Source organism: Ictidomys tridecemlineatus, chromosome 4, assembly GCF_052094955.1.
Source record: "Ictidomys tridecemlineatus isolate mIctTri1 chromosome 4, mIctTri1.hap1, whole genome shotgun sequence".
Taxonomy (NCBI): domain Eukaryota; kingdom Metazoa; phylum Chordata; class Mammalia; order Rodentia; family Sciuridae; genus Ictidomys; species Ictidomys tridecemlineatus.
Window position 1 is genome coordinate 179356983 of NC_135480.1, and position 24377 is coordinate 179381359.

At 34.7% G+C, this 24377-nt stretch overlaps 1 protein-coding gene across 12 annotated transcripts in view; it reads left to right on the forward strand.

Moving 5' to 3' along the window:
* Nucleotides 1-24377, forward strand: part of Invs (inversin) — a 206649-nt gene that overhangs the window by 79745 nt on the left and 102527 nt on the right. For all 12 annotated transcript variants that reach the window (XR_013438190.1, XR_005734029.2, XR_013438191.1 and 9 more), the window contains 5 exons: nucleotides 3083-3256; nucleotides 8169-8336; nucleotides 12287-12467; nucleotides 15187-15296; nucleotides 18401-18572. Coding sequence is in view for 8 of the 12 variants with exons in the window: in XM_040286095.2 (XP_040142029.1) it covers nucleotides 3083-3256; nucleotides 8169-8336; nucleotides 12287-12467; nucleotides 15187-15296; nucleotides 18401-18572 (805 nt within the window). In the remaining 4 variants the exon portion in view is untranslated. The remainder of the gene's footprint in view (nucleotides 1-3082; nucleotides 3257-8168; nucleotides 8337-12286; nucleotides 12468-15186; nucleotides 15297-18400; nucleotides 18573-24377) is intronic.

A 24377-nucleotide genomic window follows, 5' to 3' on the forward strand; every position in this document is an offset into this window, starting at 1 on the left:
CATACATACACATTCTCTCTCTTTTGATCTATTATCTTCTTCACTCTTATACTATTTCTTACCAAATCAAAAATTATAAAAGCAGATCCAAAAGCAAGCAGTTCTCACCTGAGAATCAGTTTCTGTGTGGCCCTAAAAGGTGGTACCAGATGATTAACTTCCAAATCCTCCCCAAAGTAAGATTATTCCTAAAAACTGAAGAAGTATTCATTTCAAACAATACTGAGGAAATATTGAGACATCTTGCTTGTTTATGTATTGAGAGGGCTTTATGAGAAGCAAAATAGCCTATAACATGGGTCCCCAGAGTCAAACAATCTTCTAAGGTCTACAAATTAACTTGCTACCTCAAGCTATTGTCTTCTTTTCCTGCTGACACTAGGAATATCCTTCTGGCTTTGGAAAGTTTTGTTGTTTTGTTTTGTTTGGCTTTTGCTTTTGATTCTTTTTGGTGTTAGGAATCAAACCCAACCCAATGTGGAGGTTGTCAGAAAACTGCTGGATATAGTCATCTTGGAAGACCGTGGCTTCATGTGTACTAGGCAAGATGCTCTACCATTGAGCTAAGCCCCGGTCTTTCTCCTGATTTTGGCTTTCAAATTTTCCTGCCCTTTCTGCCCCAGATATTGAATTTGCATATGATAAGTTTTAATAAATACTTACTTGTCAGAGTAAAGAGGTCGACCTTGAGCCAAGTGAATTTCACTGTTTCTAGGGGCAGCTATCATAGGTGATACCTGATAGGTGTCTCTGTCCTTGGTCCTGTATTATCAGTATCTGTAGGTAGGAAAGATACATCTTTCTCATTGTAAGGTGAAAAAAATAAAAAGAAAAACCAATATTTTTATCATTCCAACTATTATACCTATTCCTCACCTTGTTTCTCTCCTTAATCACTACTAAACTGTGAATACAATTAAATCTATCTACTGCCCTCTATCATGGGCCATTCTTGGTTCCACTAGGCCATCTATATTCTGTGGCCTCCTTCACACTAGAAAACTATTCATAGTCATACTAACAGACATTTACTGAGCATTTGTTTTGTACACTGAGTACTTTTCAGATATTATCTATCTCATTTCACATGCATCATAACTTCGGTACCATAATTATCGCTGTTCTACAGATGAAGAATCAGAGATAGATACAGAAGGATACCTTATATTATAAACATTTTCCATAATTCTTCAGTGAGGAGCAAAGATGAGACTATGTCAAAGAGCTTTCTATTAAGTAAAGTGGATGCAAACATCATACTATTTTCTGCTTCATAACAAGACTCAATTAATGCTTGTTGAATGAATGAATGAGTAAATATTGCTGGTATGTGCCATGTTTGTGAAGGTAGAATCCCTAACATAATGTAAAATGTAAATATGCCAAGTACTGTGTCTCTACTCAGTAGTCACCCCACCCTGACATACACATGCCAGTTTCCTTCCTCTCCTTCCACTTCCTCTAATTTCACAATCAAAATGATTGTCTGATTGCATATCTTTAAAAGGTCATGATAAATTATTCTGTAATGTTTGAAATGTTATGCTCAGAAAGGTCAAATCTTATTTTTTGGTATGAAGTGTCATATAGATTTGTTTTTCCTCGGCATTTTTTCTTTTTTTCAAAGATGTGAAGAAATTTAGAGCAGGGTGCCCTCTTGAGGAAATTCTAGCACTTTCCTTCTCAAGAACTGACAGAATAAAATTAGAAGTCCATTAAATATTACACTATTAACAAAGTTCAAATAAATGAAATATTAAAAAGTAACAATAACCAGATACAAGTTATTTGAGAATTAAGGTTCTTAACTCTGTGATCTAATACAGCACTATAAATAAGAATTTTTAAATGAAAACAAAAACTTCTGAAAGATATTTCATGTCTTCATTCTCGCCTACTAGTCTTTCATGTAATTTACTTTTATTTATTAAGCACCTGTTTTGTGCCAAGAACTATGCTGAGCACAGAGGTCAATGAAACAGCTTCTGCCTTTGCCAAACTTATAGTTTGTGAGGGAGTTTGTGAAAGGAAGCGAATATATATGTAACTACAAAATGAATAAAATACTATGAAGGAAATGGAAAGGTAGTAGGATAAAGAATAATTAAATAAGTTCTACTTAGGGTTGTCAAGGAAAGTCTCTCTGAGATGAAATCATTAAGCTGAATCAGTTTGTTCTTCCGTCCATTCCAGCTGTGCTCCTCTAACATAGTCTTGTGCACTTCCTTCTAACCTGGGTCTTATCTCTCCTTGTCTCTGTCCCAACCCATGGGTTAACCCCTGTGGGCAAGTAAGCCAGTCTCCTTCATCTTTCTGCACTTCTATTACCCTCGGTAGTCCCCTTTACCTTAGAGCCTCACATCCTTCACCCTGGGTTGTCTGTTTGATTAAGAGGTATCTTGCATCATTATACTCAAAGACCCCACCTCCATAAAGGCTAAGGTCCAAGAAGATAAAACAGATAACCCTGCCTTCCACTATGCTTTGTGTAGAGAGAGACAAATAAGCATGAAGTAGGCCGAAAACTTGATCAATTGTAGTACTTTTTGGTCATGTTGACCTTGAAACATATAGAAGCCTCCCAGTCAGAATTGGAAGAAAGGAATTAGATCTCAGGAAAGAATTGTATAGAACTATTTTTAGAGAGTTTTATTTTGTCTCAAAGCTCCCACGTTATTTATACAGGTTTACTGTATAATGGTTGTCCTGGATCCCCAATATTATATTGTTCTAGCCCTTGTACCTAAGTTTCTTTCTCTAGATGGGTTTAATCTACAAGATTAGAAGATTTAATTGATACAGAAAGTATTACCTCTAAGTGGATGGCCTACAATGACTTCAGGGTTGGAATTTAGGTGCCCATTTGAATCTGGGATATGAACTTTGAATAGGCTGCTTTACTTGTTGAAAAAAAATAAAACAATTGCTATCTTAGTTTAGTAGTATCATAAGTATTTTTCCTTTTATTAAGTTCTCTGAATATTTTGCTCTAGGACAATGATTAAAATACTCAAAACATTAAAAATTTAAAAAATGGCTCCAAAGTAAATTTCTTCATATTGTTTCTTTGTGTTTTATTTAGGGAAATTATCGTTTCATGAAACTCTTACTTACACGCAGAGCAAACTGGATGCAAAAGGATTTAGAAGAAATGACGCCTTTGCACTTGACCACCCGGCACAAGAGCCCTAAGTGTTTGGCACTTCTGCTGAAGTTTATGGCACCAGGGGAAGTAGATACACAGGATAAAAACAAGGTAATAGACTGGCAAAGTCTAAGACAAATGAGAAGAGAAAGCTAATGTTTCTATTTATGAAATGAAACTTCAAGAAATAAAGCCTAAATTACCACCCATACCTATGGTAGAAGAACTCCATATCTCCATCCATTCCAGGAAAGTATTTCACTTAAGTTCTGTTATTTTAGCCTCTTCACTACCATGTAGGTACTATCATCTCCTTTTTATAGATGGAGACACTCAAGCTCAGAAAGATTAAAATTTTGCACAAGACCCAAGTGATAGAACTAGAATTCAAATCCAAGCCTGTTTAACTCCAAAACCCAATATTGACAGAGTGTCATGATAATTAATGTAGTGGTTAGGTTCATGGTACCCAGAGCAATATCCCAAGGCATAGTGGTCTAATGGCCTGGGCTTTGGCATCAGATTCCTTGGGTTTCAATCCAGAAGCCACCACTTACTTGTTCTGTGTCCTTAGGGAATGCTTAATTCCTATATGTCTCAATTTTCTCATATGTGAAAGGGGTATTCAGATTGTTGAAAATAAGGGATGGGGCTGTAGCTCAGTGGGAGAGTAGTACTTGCCTAACATGTGTAAGGCACTGAGTTTGATCCTTAACACCATGCAAAAATGAAACAAAATAAAGGCATTCTGTCCATCTACAACTAAAAAAAAAGAAAAAGATGGTTGACCTCAAAGTGGATCAAGCATCTAGGAATTAAACCAGAGACCTGCTTTTCAGCAAAAGAAACAATCAGTGAGATGAACAGAGAGCCTACAGAATGAGAGCAAATCTTTACCACAAGCACATTAGATAGAGCCCTAGTCTCTAGGATATATAAAGCACTCAAAAACCTTAACACCAATAAACCAAATAACCCAATCAATAAATGGGCAAAGGAAGTGAACAGACACTTCTCAGAAGATAATATACAGTCAATCAACAAATATGTGAAAAAAACGTTCAACATCTCTAGCAATTAGAGAAATACAAATCAAAACTACTCTAAGATTTCATCTCACTCCAGTCAGAATGACAGCTACCAAGAATACAAACAACAATAAGTGTTGGTGAGGATGTGGGGTAAAAGGCACACTCTTACATTGCTAGTGAGACTGTAAATTGGTGCAGCCAATCTGGAAAGCAGTATGGAGATTCCTTGAAATGGTACCACCATTTGACCCAGTTATCCCACTCCTTGGTTTATACCCAAAGGACTTAAAAACAGTATACTACAGAGACATAGCCACATCAATGTTTATAGCAACACAATTCACAATAGTTAAATTGTGGAACCAACCCAGACACCCTTCAGTAGATGAATGGATAGGGAAACACTTGTATATAGACACAATGAAATATTACTCAACAACAAAAGAGAATAAAATCATGGCATTTGCAGGTAAATGGATAGAGTAGGAGAATATAGTGCTAAGTGAAGCCAATCCCCAAAAACCAAAGGCCAAATGTTTTCTTTGATATGAGGATGCTGATTCATAATGGCAATTGGGGGGAGCATGAGAGGAATGGAGGAACTTTAGATAGGGCAAAGGGAAGGGAGGGGAAAGGAAGGGGCATGGGGGTAGGAAAGACAGTGGAATGAGTTAGACATCATTACCCTAAGCACATGTATGAAGACAGGAATGGTGTGAAAATACTTTGTATATAACCAGAGTCTTGAAAAATTGGGTTCTGTATGTGTAATATGCAACGAATTACATTATGTCATCATATATAACAAATTAGAACAAATAAATAATTTAATTAAAAAATTATTAAATAAAATGAGATAATACATACAAACTGTTCAATGCTTAGTGCATAGTATACTCTCAATTAACGCTCACTGATACATAACTATTAATTTAATTTTAAGTTCTAATATCTGATCTAGCATTTATTGCTATGTTCTCTGTTACTAAATTCTTAAATATTGTACATAATGGTCATCTTTTTGGTTGATGTTCTGAACGTTCTTTACCCGAGGTAAAAATGTAGTCATTAGTTAAACAAGAACAATAATCTTCTTTCTTCCCATCAGGTACTTAGTCATAGAGTCTTGTTAACTCCAGTGCTCCCATGTAATTAAAACTCTTATAGCCAGGCACAGTAGGACGACAAGCCTGTAATCCCAGCTGCTTGGGAGGCTTAGTAGATGATCATAAATTCAAGGCCAGCCTCAGCAACTTAGTGAGACCCTGACTCAAAATAATTCTTTTTAAAAGAAAGGCCTGGAGATATAGCTCAGTGGTAGAGCTCCCCTGGATTCAGTCCCCAGTACCACACACACAAACACACACACACACACACACACACACACACACACACACACACACCTTCTTAAGATTAACTCCACTAGTTTCATATTTAATAATCTTTTTGCTCTCATAGTGTTTATATAGTTTTCAAGTTTTGTTTAGTAGTCACCAGAGTTCTGAGGTCAACTTTTACTTTATAGTAAATATACATTAATATTGTTCCTAACTCATGGTATCTACAGTGGTAATATTTCACTAGAAAAAAACAGTGCAATTCATCCACAAAGAACCATTAATCACTTAAACCTCCCATGTCTTTAAGCTTTATAATATCTTCCTCAATGTTCTAGGCACTTCCTGCTGTCTTCTAGTATCTCTATGTTCTGTTTTTGGACAGAAAAGGGAGTTTATGTAGTCAGACAGATGAAACAGAGCTGCACATTACAGCAAGTCACAGAGACGACAACAAGACCAGAGCCTAAAGAGTGATTCTTCAAAGACCATCTGTAGTAAAGGATCAGGTGTTTTGTGTTGTTTTTTTTAATTTTTAATGTCACAGATCAATTATTTTATAACATGCATTAAAAATGAACAAAAATCTAATTAAGAAGGACAAAGAACTTGAATATACATTTCTCCAAAGAAGATACACAAATGGCTGAAATGATCATTAAGAAAATGCAAATCAAAACCAGTGAGCTAACACTTTACAACTGTTAGTATGACTATTATCCCAAAAACAGAAAATAACCAGTGTGGGAAGGAAGTGGAGGAATTTGAATGCTAATGCCTTAATGGAAGAAGTGTAAAATGCTGCAGCTACTATACAAAACAGCATGGCAATTCCTCAGAAATTAAACATAAAATTACCATATGATCTGGCAGTTCCAGTTTTGGATGAATACTCAAAGAATTGAAATTAGGAACTCAAACAGACATTTGGGCATTAATGTTCAATAACAGCATTATTCACAATAGCCAAAAGATGAAAACATTTGGGACTTACCCAAATGCCCATTGATGGATAACTGGATGATTAAAATGAAGTAGCTATCTGTATATACAATAGAATATTATTCCACCCTAGAAAGGAATGAAATTATGAAATATGCTACAACACGAATAAACTGTGAAGAAACATACTAAGTGAAATAAGTCACGAATGGATAAATACTGTTTGATTCTACTTACGAAGTACCTAGGATAACCAAATTTATTCAGACAGAAAGTAGACTGATAGTTGCCAGGAGCTGGGGGGAAGTTAAGACTGGATAGTTATTGTTAAATGGGTACAGAGTTTCAGTTTGGGAAGATAAAAAATTTCTGGAAGTGTAGAGTATTGATGGTTGCACAGTGATCTGAATGTACTTAATGCCACTGAACTGTCCACTTAAAAACAGTTAAAATGGTGAATTTTCTATTATGTATATTTTAACACAGTAATCAAAGAATTACTTAAACACAAAAACAAGCATTTAGAAAAATAAGTTCAAACTTTTTACTATTAGGCTGAACAGACATATTTCAATAAATATAATCAGAATAAACCTGACATAGGAAAATAAAGGATGATTAATAATTGCTATTATAGTTGTGATTTTACTGTGTTCCACAGTTGTTATTAAACAAAACTAACAAATTAAATCGACTTTATATTAAATGCCTGTAGGTACACTTTGAATATATGTGTCAGATTTTAATGTGACAGATGAGCTTGGTTCATGCTCATTAAATTATCTAATTCTTGATTGGACTGATGATTATGCTGTCAGGGATAATGTACATATAAACAGTTCCTATGTTTTTCTTTAGTAATTCTCCTAATAGCAAAAACAGTCTTATGTCTGTTCAGAGGTATGTGGATGAGTATTTAGAAATGATTTTCAAGCAGTTTCAACAAGTTGAGGATGATCATTTTATTTGAAATAAAGCAAGTGTTGCTATACTTTCAAAATGTATCTTTTCTTCAGTAACTAGGTCTAACAGTTATCCTATAAAATTATAAATTTAAATTTATCTTTTGATATAAAGAATGGATTCTAGATCTATGAACTTTCTATGGATATATCTTCTTTTAAAAAAATATTTTTTAGTTGTAGTTGGACACAATACCTTTATTTTATTTATTTTTATATGGTGCTGAGGATCGAACCCAGCACCTGGCACATGCTAGGTGAGCATTCTACCTCTGAGGCACAACCCCAGCCCCTATCTTCTTTTTTGATAGATATTAAAATTAAAATCAGTCTATCAAATTCTAAGGTACTTGGTGACAACCAAATATACAATGTATCAAGCTTAGTATTTACTTCATTGATAATTATTCATAATTATTGGGCAGTTTTTATCTTTCTTAGCATTAGTTGTATTTGATAAACTAAATGACTGTTACCATTAAGAGGTTGGACTCTATAATCAGACCACCTGGGTTAAAATCTCAGTTTAGCCACATACTACCTTTATGTTCCCGAGTAAACTACTCATCTTCTTTGTACTCTTTTCGTATTAATCACATGCAAATTAAAGAGTACTTAGTTCCCAGAGATGTCATGATGACTGTGTGGGATAAAATTATAGAACTCTTACACCCATGCCTATTACACAATAATAGCTTGGGGCTATTCCTTCCTAATATACAGTTCTTTTGAGATCCTCTCGCTCTTTCAGCAAACAGCTCTGCATTGGAGTGCCTACTACAACAACCCTGAACATGTGAAGCTGCTTATCAAGCATGATTCTAACATTGGGATTCCTGATGTTGAAGGCAAGATCCCTCTCCACTGGGCAGCCAATCATAAAGATCCAAGTGCTGTTCATACTGTGAGATGCATTCTCGTGAGTAGAAAAATGCTACTGGACCCGAATGGCCATTTTTGGAAAAAACAAATCTCCTATGAAATATCTAATGTGTACAAAAGCATATATATGTTTATACGTATTATACAAAAAAATCATGAAGCAAAAAAACACAACAAACGTGTGGACTTATCCCCCAAGACATAGAGTATTTCAGTACTATTGTTTAAGAGCAGAGTTTTCCTGAGTTCCAATTTCCAAATACATTCAGTCCTCTGATGCTGTTCTCACTCCTGACCCCCATCAACTACTTTCCTGAATTTATATTTATCATTCCCTTATTTTGCTTTATATTTTAAATTAAATAATAAGTAGATATAAGCAAGTATCATGGAAATGCATGTGTACTATAAAGAATAAGGAAACAACAGATTCATGTACTCACCACTGAATTTTTAAAAAGGTACACTACCATTACCATTGAAGTCTTCTGGGTAGAGTATCTTCCAGTACCATTCTATTCTCTGCTTCCTTCTACTGATTTTCATTAGTTTTAAATTTTATATACATGAAATCACATTGTAGATATTCTTTGTAGTGTGATTTTACTTGTTCAACTTCATGCTGGAGATTTTATATATGCTACTATGTGTAACTATAATGTATTAATTTTAACTTCTATGTAGTATTCCATTTTATGAATAAACTGTATATTATTTTATTATCGACAGACATTTAAACTATATTTTTGATGTTTACAATCACTGTTACTTTGAGTATTTTTTAAAATAATCTGTGGAATATATTTGGTTTTTTTTCAGTTGTATAGGAATGCAATTGATTTTTTGCTCATTAATTATATATCTAACCTATTTTTATTAATTTTGAATACTTGTCAGTAGATTGTATGAGGTTTTCTAATCACTGTGTCCTAACTTCCAACTTTACATAGTGTCGTCACTATTTGTTTTTAACACATAAATTAGACTTTTAAAAGTGTTATTTTGTATGTACAATGATTATTTATTTTTACTTGCATCCTACCTAATTTTTTCTTTACTCTTAAGTCTTCCTTCTGGAATTATTACCTTCCTTCCTAATATATAGTTTTTAAAACTTCTATTAGTATAGATATATAAGTGGTAAACACTGTTTTTTGTTTGTTTGCTTGGGGGAGTGGTTAATTGATTCTTCTTTTTTTTTTTTAGTTGTTGATAGACCTTATTTTATTTATGTATTTATATATGGTGATGAGAATCTAACCCAGTGCCTCACATATGCCAGACAAGTGTACTACCGCTGAGCCCCAGCCCCAGCCCTAATTGATTCTTTTTAGATATATATAACATTAGAATATGTTTTGACATAATCACAAAAGCATGGAATATAATTTGCTCTAATTCAGTCTCCAGTACTTCCCTCTCCCCTGCCTCCTCTCTCCTCCTTCTCCTTTCCCTCAAATCTACTCATCTTTCTGTAATTTATTTATAGTTTCTTTTAAATTAGTGTCTTATGGAATATTTGATGTTGAGATTCACTGTGGTATATTCATCTATGTACATAGGAAAGTTCAGTCAGATTCACTCCACTGTTCTTTCCCATCCTGCCTCCTCCCCTTCAGTCCCCTTAGTCTGCTCTACTGACCTTTCCCCTATTTTGGTGGAATTCCCTCTTCCCTTTTTACCCCTTTCTAGCTCCCCCTCGACCACCACTTACTTATTTGGGGTTAGCTTCCATATATCAGAGAAAACATTTGACCTTTGACTTTTGGGGGCTAGCTTGAACTTTCTTTTTTTAACTGTTGAGAGTGTCTGCCTTGGACTGGGGGTAGAGCTCAGAGGTAGAGCATTTGCCTAGCATGTGCAAGGTCCTGAGTTCAATCCCCAGTACCACCAACCAACCAAACAAACAAGTCTGCCTTTCAACCTTGCTCTTGAAAAAACAGTTTTCTTGTGTACACAATCCCAGGTAGTCAATTTTCTTAGCTCTTTCAGGGTATTATTTTGCTCCTTTCTGCCTTTTGTTATCACTCTTCAGAAGTCTATTATTGGTCTAATTATCATTCTTTTTTAGATGACCTATCCTTTTCACTCTAGCTATTTTAGTTCTTTCTGTTTTGACATTCTCTAGTCTTTCTACAGTGTGTTTAGGGGTGGCCATTTTAAAAAATCCTGTTTGGTGTACATTCTGATTATTGTAGCTCAGTTCTGAAACATATAGCTATTATCTCTTTAAATCTTGATTCTCCTTTATTAACTCTATTCTTGCCTTTGGGGTCTCCAATTATCTATATTTTAGAACTTTTCACCTTATTCTCCATGTTTCCTCACTTAATTTTCTATTCCCGACTCCTGGAGTCTCTGCTGCATTCTGGGTAATGGCAACTGATTCATCTTGTCGTTTACTAGTCTTGCCTGACCTATTGAGTGTTTAATTCTAGTGATTGTATTTTTTTTTTCACTTTTAAAATTCTACTTGGTTTGTTTTCAAATCTGTCTTATCATTATGTTAGTTTTTCCTTTCTTGCTCACTTCCCATTTCATTTTTTATCTTTTTACATATTTCATATATTCATTTCATTTATTTACTTATTAATTTATTTTGGTGCAAGGCCTTACATGTGCTAACCAAGTGCTCTACCACCAAATTACATCCCCAGCCTTTATTTTATATTCTTTATTCAGATAATTCCAATATCTGAAGTCCTTGGGGGCAATTCTCATTTATTTCCTCTCAGATTTGGCCTTATTTTTCCCTTGTATAAACACACTTTACTCATTAGGAGTCTCCAGGGCCTAAATCATACAATTTTTTTGGAAAATAGGCTGACTGGATAGGAAGCTTTAAACCTGGGGATGGCCCTTCAAAGAGTTCTCAGATTGAGGCAAGAGGGCTAACCTGAGAAGGAACATGACCTTGGGTGAGGTAACTCTGTGGCTGAAGAAATTCCAGAAAGCTGACAGTTAAGCATTACTAGCTGGTAGAGCTCCCAGCAGCTAGGGAAGTAAGGCCTCTAGTCTTGAAGGGGGACCTAAGCAGTGCATTATAATGTCTGCTACAAAGATCCAATGGAAAAATGAATAACTATTGAGAACTGTCAATTTACAGAGCAATAAAATGAATCGCCAATAAACATATAATTAAAAATCTCCCTTTCATTCATGAAAGAACTATAAATTAAGACATCATTGAAGTGTCTTTCATACTCATATGGGGAAAATGTAGTAAGCTTGATATACCGAGTGATTAATTTGTGCCAGCATGTGGGGAAATAAAAAATTTTGCACATTGTCATGGGTGTGTTAATTGGTATAACCATTTGGAGAGCAGTTTGACAATATCTGATTGAAGATGCAGATGTCCTTCAACCCAGTAATTCCCCTTTTGGTATCTAGCCAAGAGAAAAACCTCACACATGTGCTACAAGGGACAATAAAGAAAGTATATTTATTGCAGCATTATTTGTAATCATGAAGAAATGGAAATTAGCTAACTGTCCTTCAGTAGAATAGAGAACTAAATCATATTTTATTCATGCACTTCAACAAATGAACTATATCAGCATAGATACCACAAGTAGGTTGTTGAGAGAAAAAGTTGCCAAAAGATATACATGTATACTGCCATTATGTAAATATCAAAAACACACATACAAAATTTATGTATTGCTTATGGATGTGCCCATATGTACAGAAGGACAAAATAAGGCTTTAACTGAATCTGTAACAGATACAAAAACACATTAGGCAAAATATTGATAACTTTTTAACATAGTGCATGATGGCTATTCTTTTCTATACTTTTTATAGTTAAATATGAAAATAAATTTTTAAAAGTTTTAGACTGTACCCTTTTTTTGGCTTTATCACTTTACTTGTGACCATAAAGAATGTGGAGATTTTGCTTAGAAAATTGCTTATTACTTATGCCAAATAAAATTTATTGAGGATTCCACATATGTCTAAAAGTCTTTGGTTCCTTCAAAATAGGATGCTGCTCCAACGGAGTCTTTACTGAACTGGCAAGACTATGAGGGGCGCACACCTCTTCATTTTGCTGTCGCTGATGGAAACCTGACGGTGGTTGATGTCTTGACCTCATATGAAAGCTGCAATATAACGTCTTATGATAACTTATTTCGAACCCCACTTCACTGGGCAGCTTTACTAGGTAAGTTGGCTTTAAATTACAGGATCAATAGTAGGAAGAACTACATGAGTATAGGAAAGTTCCTATGCCTTCTCTTCCCCTGTTGGTTCCCATCTCCTATTTAAATATTTTAATTTTTCATTGATATGTTATTTTATAAACTGCCTCCCTTCATTGTATGCTTAAATTTTAGTTATGTAACTTTGTTTTCAGTTAAATGATGTTACCTTTAATTTCAACATCATATTGTGACTTTTTAACTTTTGTTTTTCATGTTCATTGCCTTTATTTATGGGGAAAGGGGCTTTGATTTTATGTTTGTGCTAATACCATGATAATTGCTTTTTTCCTTCATATTTGCTTTTTATTTAAACTTTTGGGGGAGTCACTTTTTTAGTCCTTTTTTTTTTATAGATAGGGATCTCACTATGTTGCCCATGCTGGCCTCAAACTACTGGGCTCAAGTGGTCCTCCTGCTTCAGCCTTCTAAGTAGCTGGGACTACAGGTGTGAGCCACTCTACCCAGCTGCTTTTTTTTTTTTTTTTGGCAGTTCTATGGTTCTATAGATATTGAACCTAGGGCCACGCCTCATGCATGATGCCAGACAGACATATGCTCTACCACTGAACTATATCCCTACCAAGGGATCACTTTTTTAGATGAGAGAGAGAGAGAGATTTTTCTTTTCTTTTCTTTTCTTTTCTTTTTTTTTTTTTTGAAAAGGGTACATTCTGAAAGGCTTTCTCTTTTGCTGACTCATTAATAATTAAATGAGAATTTGGTTTTTTCCCCCCTGCTATTATACTATTATTAATTTTTTCAGGGTTTTTCTTAATTTTGTTTGTTTTTTTGCCTGTTTCCTTTGTTTTCTGTCTTTTGGTTTATGGATTAGGTTTGTTGCTGTTATTTGGTTTTGAAACACTTTGTGTTATTAGGAGGATTTTTAGTTTCTGTTAGGGATTACTTCAACTTATCAAAAACAGTTTTTTGAGTCTGACTCTATTTATCTGCTAACTGCCACATAAAGACAGAATTTAGCACACTTTTACTCACTATTCTTTTAATATTTGTTGATATAATCTGAGGTTTTTCCCTCCAATTATTATTATCTTGATCTTAGTTTATAAATTACACATTGTCTCTTTTGAACATGATTTTTCTGTTGCCTTCAGTTTTTATAATCAAATTTATAACTGGTATTTAAACTTCATTTCAATGCATGGATTCACCCCTTTTTCCTTTTCCTCTAGAATGTGAGTGTATTTGGCAAATTTGTCTCATAACTAAATTGATTTTTTTACCCATAAATTCTGCTTTCTTTCTGCCTCCTGTATAGATTGTAATTTAGATTGCATTTTCACTTCCTTCTTTCCATATTTCTTTTCATTTTTTTCCCATCAGCATTGGGAATTGAACCCAGAGACGCTTTATTGCTGAGCTATATTCCATCCCTTTTGTTCTTTATTTGGAGACAGTTCTCTTGAAGTTCCCCAGGCTGACCTCAAACTTACTCTCCTCCTGCCTCCACCCCCTCGTTGGTTGGGAATAGAGTCATGCACCACCACACCCAGCTTTACCTATATTTCTTTAATTTCATCTTATTTCCTTTTGCCTCCTTCCATTCATTACCTTTGTATTTCAGTCTGTTTTCTTCTTAGGGTGTTCTGTTTCTGTTTCCTAGAAGCCACCTCTTTTTATCGTAAGTCAAAGATGCCAGTTTCCTGAATTTTTCCTCTGGATCCTTCTTAGATCACTTCAGAGGTATGCTCTATATCTTTCTTCTGGTTCCTTTTCCCCTGTGCTATAGGATGCTTTCTAGTAGTCTTCACTGAATTTTTATCTTTATGCCACAAAACAAGATGGGATGTGTTCAGGTTAACTGTGTGGAATAGATTGCCTTGTGTTCTGGAGACTCCACCTTAAGTCACATATGCAAAGTAGATGAGCACAGTACCACTCAAATTCCCTTTTTTCTGCCTGGTTTTCATTCAGTGTATCCTTGCTGTGCTAATATGGCATCTTCTTCATTGCCCAGTTCCCCAATATGCTCTAGTAATAAAGAATATGAAATTCAGGTTTCTACATATGCTATTATAGGTTCAATTATTTTTTTATCTTTTCTATAGTTCTTCACTTATAGAACCCACTTCCTCCAGAGTGTACTGCAGAATATTGTCCCACCACTACCTTGTCATACCTACCTCCTTGTTTTGTGGGATTTAAAATCACTGCCTTGATGTTAAAAGACTACGGGAGAGAGATTAGAGGCCAGGAAGCCATTCAGGATGTACAATAGTAGAAGGGAACAGCTGTGTAGTTCTAGTTAATTGGTGATGGAACCTTGAGACAGGCACAGGGAATCCTAAGAGGACCTATCTTCCCTCCTCTGTGACTGACTATTTACAAAGTGAAGTAAGGGAATGCAATGAGATGATACCTAATATTAGGTACCTAATACCTAATAATATTTTCTTGGTCTAGCAATTATACCCAATGTCATTTCTTTCTCAATTGAAGCATTAAGATTTTAGTGCTGTGTGTTTTCACCTTGTTCTATTCTATCTAGTATGCTGGTAAGAAGTTAGGTGAGTCTGCACTGGAAGACAGTGCTATTCACAAAAGATTTTGAATGCTGCATTATGTGCGAGTGATTTTTCTTACATCTTTCTTTTTTCAAATAGATTATAAATTAATTGTGTCCTTCCTATGTTATAACTACCTTGTTGTGTTTGCTCTCAGGCCATGCACAGATTGTCCATCTCCTTTTAGAAAGAAATAAATCTGGAACTATCCCATCTGACAGCCAAGGAGCAACACCCTTGCACTATGCAGCTCAGAGTAACTTTGCTGTAAGTAAAATAAGACAATTTTCTTTTTTCTTTTGGTGATGCTGGGAACTGAACCCAGGGCTTTGAGCATGCTGGGATAGTGCTCTTCCACTGAACTATATCCCCAGCCCAATAATTCTTTTTTCTTACTTTTTATTTTGATATAATACATGCAGTTGCAGGGAACAATACAAGATCCCTTGTACTCTTCACCCAGCTTACCCTAATGGTACCATCTGGTACAATTATTAGAAATGGGAAGTTGACAATGATCTTATTCAAATTTCACCAATTTTATGGGTGCTCATTTGCCTGTGTTGATATAGCAATTATCTTCTGACAATTGTTCATATTGCTAATTCTGTGATTCAAGTGACATTTCAACTTTTTGTGAAGCTGGTCACATGCAAAGTTTGATATAGCTTTTATTTTAACGTTCAGTGTAATATTTTGCTTTATGTAAGTAAATGTGCTTCATCTTTTGTTACATTTATAGTACTAAGGACATCTTAGTGTTCAATAATCTTTATTTTCCTAAAAGCAGTGTGGCAAGGCTTTGGAATTGGAAAAACCTTGGCTGGAAACTGTCTGTATGACCTTAATGGAAATTTCTTAACCTGAATCTTTGTTTCTTAATCTGTAAAATGAGGATAATTATGCCTTTTCTTTTTGGATTGGTGTAAAGGCTAGAGAAAATTTATGACAAGTGCCCACTATAATTGCTGGCCTAGAACAGGTACTGAATAGAATATGTTCTTATTACTAGTGCTAATAACTATGTATTTTATATCTGAGAAAGCAAACATGAATTGTTCTTTCAGAAACACTGAATATCAGCAATAGTTCTTCCTTTATAGCTCTTTATGTTTTGCAAAGCACTTTCCTGTTCATTATGTCCTCAGACCACCCTGCAACATGACAATGTGTAAGCTAGATCAGCTTCCTGAGTATGTATGGCCAGCAAAAACTAAAGACTGAAACAAAGATTCACACACACATTAAAGCAGTCACAGTTGATTGTGCTGTCTTCTACAGGGGTGTGCATTCATGAAACCCTTGGTTTTATTAAATTATGATAATATTATCATCAGTACAGAATAATTTCAACTTCTTGACTTCTCCAAATACTTCTTGAATACTCAGAGGGTGAAAATATTTTACTTTCATACCCTTCTTTACTCTCTGGTCTCAAAAAAAAATATGTCTATAGTCCTTCCTTCTTAGCATTCTTAAAAATTCAAGAGTTATCATCTGGAATTTTATCAAATCGTTATCTTCTTTTATCTCCCAACATCACAGAAAAATACAAAGTAGTATTTTGAGGAAGAGTACTTTCTTCTAACAAATAGATAAGAAATTCTCTTGGCCTAGGCTTTTCAATCTATGGATATCAGACCTCAACCCCATAATACAACGTTAAGTCTATGAGATGGGTCATATTATCCAGTATACAGATTTTTAAAAAAAAGCAAGATTCCAAGAGATTAAATTACTTGTCCATGGTCTCAAATCAGTTTTAGGCTTCAAATTTATAAATGTACAGATACCAATAATTAAATAACTATACTAATGGAGTAAGAAAGAATAGTAGAACATTATGGATGTTTATTCAAAGAAATATTTGCTTTAGATGTCTGCTAATTAACAGAGTTGATTCCTAATGTTATGCAAATTTTCTAAGTTCTCTTTCAAGTCCCTTGATCAACTTGGCCCCTTGTTAACTCACAGGAGGATGCAACTTCATTTTTTAAAAATATCAAAAAACAAAAGCAAACAACCAAATTCCTATAAATATTCATCATTAAGAAAAAACATACTCAGCAAAAAAATTGCAAATTAGTAAGAGAAAAAAACCAAAAAAATGACAAACTTTTAAAGTGCATTTAATGAACATATACAGTAGACCTTAGAAGTATAGCTTTAAAAAAAATTTGTAGTTGTAGATGGACAGCATGCCGTTATTTTATTTGTTTATTTTTATGTGATGCTAAGGATCGAGCCCAGTGCCTCACATGTGCTAAGCAAGTGCCCTGCCACTGAGCTACAGCCTCAGCCCAAGCATAAGCTTTCATACCTCAGTAATTCACCAGTAGTTTTAAGACAAGGAAACTATATGATGTAGTAAAAGGAGTACTGTAATTTAACCCTGTCATCTATTTTTGTTTCTACCCCAAATATTTGTATGACCTTGAATCTGAATTTTTTTTCATGTATAAAATGAGGGACTGGATTAAATGAGCCCTTAATTTTATTCTTTCTGTACTAAGACTCAATATTTTATACATTTTTTCTAAATTAAAAGCCCAAAAAACTTCTTTCTGAAACTTTAACATTGATTCAAGCACAAGTTTCTTGATAGTTCTAAAAATTTATAAGAATCTGAGTTCTGAGAAAATAGGCAATTTAAAACGTTGAAATTTTAGCAAGACCCTCTCTCAAACTAAAAAGGGATGAGGATGTAGCTCAGTGGAAAGCTCTCCTGTGTTCAACCCCCAGTTCCCTACTCCAAGATGCTGAAATGTTAACCCCCACTAAAGATGTCAGACACTGTTAGGATTGTCAAGGGTCCTGGGTTTTGTATGATTCCAGGTGAGTCACCTGGAATATAGGAATTGCTAAATAAATACGTTTAAATGAACACTGTGTTTCTCAGTAACCATCAATCAGTGTTCAGTAAGTGTGTTAACCATCTTTAAAAGTTCTAGTAACAAAACACATGATGTATTTATTTTCTCCTGAACACTCTGCATGTAAAATGTCTAATAAAACATATATTTTAATGTTGGTCATGACTCTGAATATGTCTGAGTCTTTTAACTGCCACTTCCAAGTGACCAAATGTTTTTAAACTTAATTAAAAATGATCATTCTCAATTTTGAGAATGTTGAATGAGAGGTTTAGATTATGGTTTTAAAGTGTTATAGAAACTAAAACCAATATATAAGGACAGGGAATTATTATTTTCAATGAAAATTTTTACTCTGTTATTCATAGAAAAGACAATTTAATTTGATTCAAAAGTAAGGGGAAATACTTTACTTCTTAGTGAAAAGATATATATCTGCTATGTTACCATAAAATGTTACCCTGTTGTCTCAATTTTTTAAATGAAGTTTTCTTACAGGAAACAGTACAAGTTTTTTTAAAACATCCTTCAGTGAAAGATGATTCAGACCTCGAAGGAAGAACATCCTTTATGTGGGCAGCAGGGAAAGGCAGTGATGATGTCCTTAGGACTATGCTGAGTTTAAAATCTGACATTGATATTAACATGGCAGACAAATATGGGGGCACAGGTAAGAACTGGTAGATAAGTTCAGTTTGCTTTAATTCACCTTTCAAAGTATAGGTGGTACTATAAAATTTGAAATCATTGTTTCAAAAAATTGAAATCATTGTTCCTAACCTAATACTGTTTGAATTCACCACTTTTAAAGTTTGAGTTTGATAGCTTTTGTTTCTTCCAAGTATTATGTCTAAAATTGCACATGTTTCTACCAGGTGAATGGTAGCATTTGGTTTAAAACATTGGTTGCTCCTTAAACATGGTTATGATAACTCTTCTGATCATTTATCTTTGTGCTTAAAAATTTTAAAAAAGCAGAAGCCACTTTAAAACTATGCATTTTTAGTAGTTACTAATTATATTTTCAAAAATTTAGAGTCATGTTTTAAAGAATGCCTGTGTTCTCACCAGTCTCACTTACTATGTTCTTTTCTCAGTTTTGAGTAGAATGACTGAGTACTGAATCTCCCACTTTAGAGATAACCTCCCATGACTCTAGGTTTCACAACTTCAAGGCAGCATTGCATCAGAAGCTCTTACTAGATGCTTATTTAATCTTTCTCTAATAAGTGAGTCCTTTAACTATGTATTAGTTACTGAGAGATGTACACATTTTTTAGCATTCAGTATCAACTTAGAGGTCTCTTACTTGTGTCCTATGTCCTAATTTCAAGTTAGAAAGAAAGAAAATTTACACACCAGTAAAATTTGCACACCAGTACTAAACAGAATTAAGAACTAAGTGATGGGTTAGCTTCATAGTATTATGGGTTTTTTATTTGTACAAACATACTAAAGCCATTTGCCCTACCTATATTTTAGATAAGATTTTGTTTGGCCACTAAAACTAGTGATGCAGTACTAAGGGGAAGGAAAAGGAGGGATTTGAAGTTACTACACTGAAAAATCATCCTACTTATACCAAGACCCTTCTAATTATTTTTTAAGATTTTAGGCAATTTCAATTTTATGACAAGCCTCTGTCAAGATTGTTTTTTTAGGGCTGAGGTTGTGGCTCAGTGGTAGAGCGCTTGCTTAGCATGCATGAGGCACTGGGTTCGATTCTTAGCACCACATATAAATAAGTAAATAAAATAAAGTCCATCAAAATCTAATAAAAATATTTGTTAAAAAAGATTGTTTCTTTATGGGCTAGAATCGTAGCTCAGTGGTAGAACATTTGCCTCACATTTGTGAGGCCCTGGGTTCAATCCTCAGCACCACATATAAATAAATAAAATAAAGATATTGTGTTCATCTACAACAAAAAAAATATTTTTTAAAAAAGGATTGTTTCTTTATCAAAGCCTCATAGCAGATCTTAAGTTTTTGTAGGGATATAAAGCAGACCCATAGGACATTGAGGTTATAAATGATCTGAACATTTAATTTTTTTATCAGATTCCCTTTACTATACAGTCTGCCACTTTATTTCTAACTTTGCTTTTAGTTTAACTTTTTCATGTATCTTAATAAAGTATGGGCAAGGATACTCGCATATTTTGACCAAAAGTATGTTTCTGATATGCCCTGTGATTGGAGTTCAGGCATAAATTCTTCTCAGATTCATTAATTCCTGGGTTCTTTCTCCTATGGGGATTTTTCTATGTATCAAAGATGCCTTCCATAATGGAATATTACTTGGCCATAAAAAAGAGTGAAGTTATAGCATTTGCCAGCAAGTGGATGGGACTCGAGAATATCATGCCAAATAAAATAAGCCAGTCCCAAAAAACCAAAAGTCAAATGTTCTATCTGATATGTGGATGCTAACTCACAACAAAGGAAGATGGGGAAGGGAAGAATAGAAGCCTATTGGATTAGACAAAGGGGAATGAAGGGAAGGGAGGAGGGAAGGAATTAGGAAAGACAGTAGAATAAATCAGACATAACTTTCCTATCTTTATATTTGAATACATGATTGAGGTAATTCCACATCATGTACAATCACAAAAATAAGATCTAATTAGCATAAGTTATACTCCACTTATGTATAATATGCCAAAATACATTTTACTGTCATGTAAATCGAAAAAAAAAAACAAAAGAAAAAAAGATGCCTTCCTTACATTTCTATGAAGGTGAGTTTCTCTCCATCATCCCTCTATAAGGCTGTTTTTTCCTCCCCATTAAGAGGTCTTACCAATAGTAACATATGGACATTGTTTGGAATCTGATTCATATAAATGAACTATTTTTTAAAAAGTCGTCATAAAAATGTGACATGTGACTATCTAGATATTTGATGGTATTATAGAACTTCTATTAGTATTTTTTAGGTATGACAATTGGGCATTGTGGTACACCAGTTATTAAACTATTATCTCTCAGCTTCAAGGACAACTTAGCTGAATGTTTAATTTTTTCCCACATCTCTGTTACTAGGCAGATTTCCACTTTATCACTAGCCTTGATTTTAGTTGAAGGTTATCCTTTTATCTTCCTTTTGCAGTGCTGGGCCTGAGGCTCTGCAAATCAGATTTCCCCTTTGCCAGTGAGTGCCCTGTTAGCATGTGCACATACAGGAGGTAGAGGGAGACTGGAAGGTTTGAAGAGAAACAAAGGGTTACATCATCCTGTTCGCTTCCTGTTCTTGGTTTGTTTTCTGCTCTGGTCAGCATACTCTGTAATGGTTCTTCAGTGCAGCATCATTGTTTGTTTCATTGACAACAATTAATTTCACTCTGCATTTTTTCCAGCATGCACAATGCCAGTATCAAGAGCACCCTTCTTAGGGATGCCCAGACCAGTAAGGCAGAGCCCCTCCTCATAGGTCTGAGTTTCTGCTCTGCAGGGCTCTTCTAAGCTTTTAGATTTTAATAATTTTATTCTCTTCTTTTTTGTTTCCCTAGTTGCAAGATTGGTAGCTACTTCCTACATTTTTTCTCCTTTTGCCTGTTAATTTTTTTAATACATAACTAACAGTTTTTTTATACTGAATTGTCTCTGCTAAAATATCTGGTGAGGTTTCTGTCTTCTGACTAGACCTTGACTGATACACTGATGTTTTAAAAAAGAACCCTTGTCCTCCAGAGATAATAAAATATTTACCAATGAGAGGAAATGATTTTGGAATTTTAAAAGCCAGGAATGGTTGGTGGTTAGATGAAACAGGATTAGCCATGTATTGATAACTGTTGAATCTGAGTGATGGCTATATTGAGTTCACTGAACTAATATTTAATTTTGAATATGTTTGAAGTTTTCCATGAATATAAAGTTAAGTTTTAAAACAATTTAAAGTCCTCATGTAAAATCGCAGCACTTTTTTCAAAGAGGAAATAATAATTGTTAAGTCTAACTTTTTAAAGTAAATACAAATAAAATGGAAAATGTTATTTAATATGTCATTAATTCTATTTTTTGCTTAATTGCAATTTTGTCTTTTTAAAAATTTTACATATGGGTATTATTTATCTATAGAATATCTATTTCATACTTGATGCCACATCACAAGATTATAACATTGAAAAATTAAATATTGAGGCAGGGTTGTGGCTCAGTGGTAGAGCACTCGCTTCACATGTGCGAGACCCTGAGTTCGATCCTCAGCACCACATAAAAATAAATAAGTGAAATAAAGGTATCATGTCCAACTAAAAATAAATAAATATTTTTTAAAAATAAATATTACCTTAAAATTAAACCTAGCCCAGGGGTTCCTAAACCTGCTCTTCAGAAGAGCAGATTTCTGTAGAGGTAGCTGAAATGCTGCTGGGGAGTAGACAGTCAAGTGGGTAACTTGCCACCCCTGATTCAAGCTGAACCACTCAACTTCTGGTTCATGTGTGGAGTGTTTTATAAAACTCATTTGGTGGTGAGATGGTTCTTCTGCTCTTAAAAGTGAAAAATTCAATGAATTAGACATTATTACCCTCTGTACATATATGATTACACAACCACCGGGATGATTCTACATTATGTATAACCAGAAGAAGGAGAAGTTATACTCCATTTATTTTTGATGCATCAAAATGCATTCTACTGTCATGTATAACTAATTAGAACAAATAAAATTAACAATAAATTTTTTTAAATGTGAAACATCCCTGAACTATCACAGATATTATGCCATGCTTTCATCTGCCTCATAACATTCTCACCAGTGGTCTCTCAGCCTCTGGTTGACCAGCTTCCGCACAGCACACCTACAACTTCCATGGTAACCTGACTCTGTTAGAATGCTCTTCCTCATACTGAGCCCAGTTTAACAACCGACTGATCCCTTTGTGCTCTCCACACATGATAGGCCTTCAGATATCTGAAGTCACTCTTTTCTATCTGAATTTCATCTAGATCAAACCAACATGCAGCCATTTAGGTCAGCAGTTCCCAAACTCAGGAATATATAAGACTTACTAGAGGTATTTGTTTAAAAGCAGATACCATGCTATTTGGACAGAGATCCTATTTCAAATCCTATGATACCACCTCCAAAACATATTCTAATTCTTTCTCTGTTTTTCTCCATCTCCCTTTCTACCATCCTCATTCAAGTCTCCATCATTTTTTGCTCAGTCTACTACAAAATAACTGGCTCCCTGCCTGTATTTTAATCTGCTATAATGCATTCTTCTTATAACAGTGAGATGAGCCATTTAGAGCATAATTTGGATATAGATCACCCCCCTTACTTCAAGCCCTTTGGCGTCTCCCAACAGTCTGATATGTACGACCATTTACAATCTGGTCTTTTCTATCTTTCTCATTTATCTCCCTCTCACTGTGCTGCAGCTACTCTTGCCTTCTTTCAACACACAAAGTCATTCCTATCCTGTACCAACTGTTCCCTTTGCCCAAAATATTCTCTCTTTTTATGTTTCAGGTCTCAATTTAAATGTCAGCTCTTCTGCAAGGACTTCCTAACTATCAGTCAAAAGTAGTCTTCCAAGCTGGGCACAATGGTACACGCCTATAATCCCAGAGACTCGGGAGGCTGAGGCAGGAGGATCACAAGTTCAAACTTTTGATCATCAACTTAGCAAGGCCCTATGCAACTTAGTGATACCCTGTCTCAAAATAAAAAATAAAAATAAAAAGGCCTGGGATGTGGCTTGGTGGTTAAGTGCCTGTGGGTTTAATCCCCAATACCTCCCCATGCACACACACACAGTCTCCCAGTCACTCTCTATATAAAAATACCTTTTATGACATACATTTCTTATTCTGTTCATCACTGTATAACAATTTATTGATAGGATTTTAAAGTGTTGTGTATTTGCTTTGCTTTGTTCCTCTTCTAGACCATAACTTTGTCTATTTCATTCCCAGCATTCCAGTAGTACCCAGCCCAAAAGTCCATACTTTTTTATATTTTTATTTATAGGTGGACACAGTGTCTTTATTTTATATTTATGTGGTGCTGAGGATTGAACCCAGTGCCTCATGCATGCTAGGCGAGCATTCTACCTCTGAGCCACAATCCCAGCCTGAAAGTCCACACTTTTACAGGCATCCCAGGTTTGCTTGTGGATCACTCTGTATGAAATAGACATTATTCTAAGCATTATAGAGCCATCATACTTAAAAAGAACTTCCACAAGCCTCTAAACTGTGAGTATGGCTAATTCAAACCTAGAGTGACTGTCTAAGTCAAACACTACGGTTGAGTAACACAGGAAGGGATCAGCATCAGCATACCATTAAACACAGGTAGTCAGAATTACTCTTTAAAACCCCTTAAAAGGCACCAGAGAGGAGACCACATTTCACCTCTCAGTTTTTTCTCCATTGTTCAAAAAGATTTATGTTACTTAAATTGAACCCTGAGAAAGTCGCTGGCTTGCATTTGGAGCCATGTAGTATGAAAAATGTA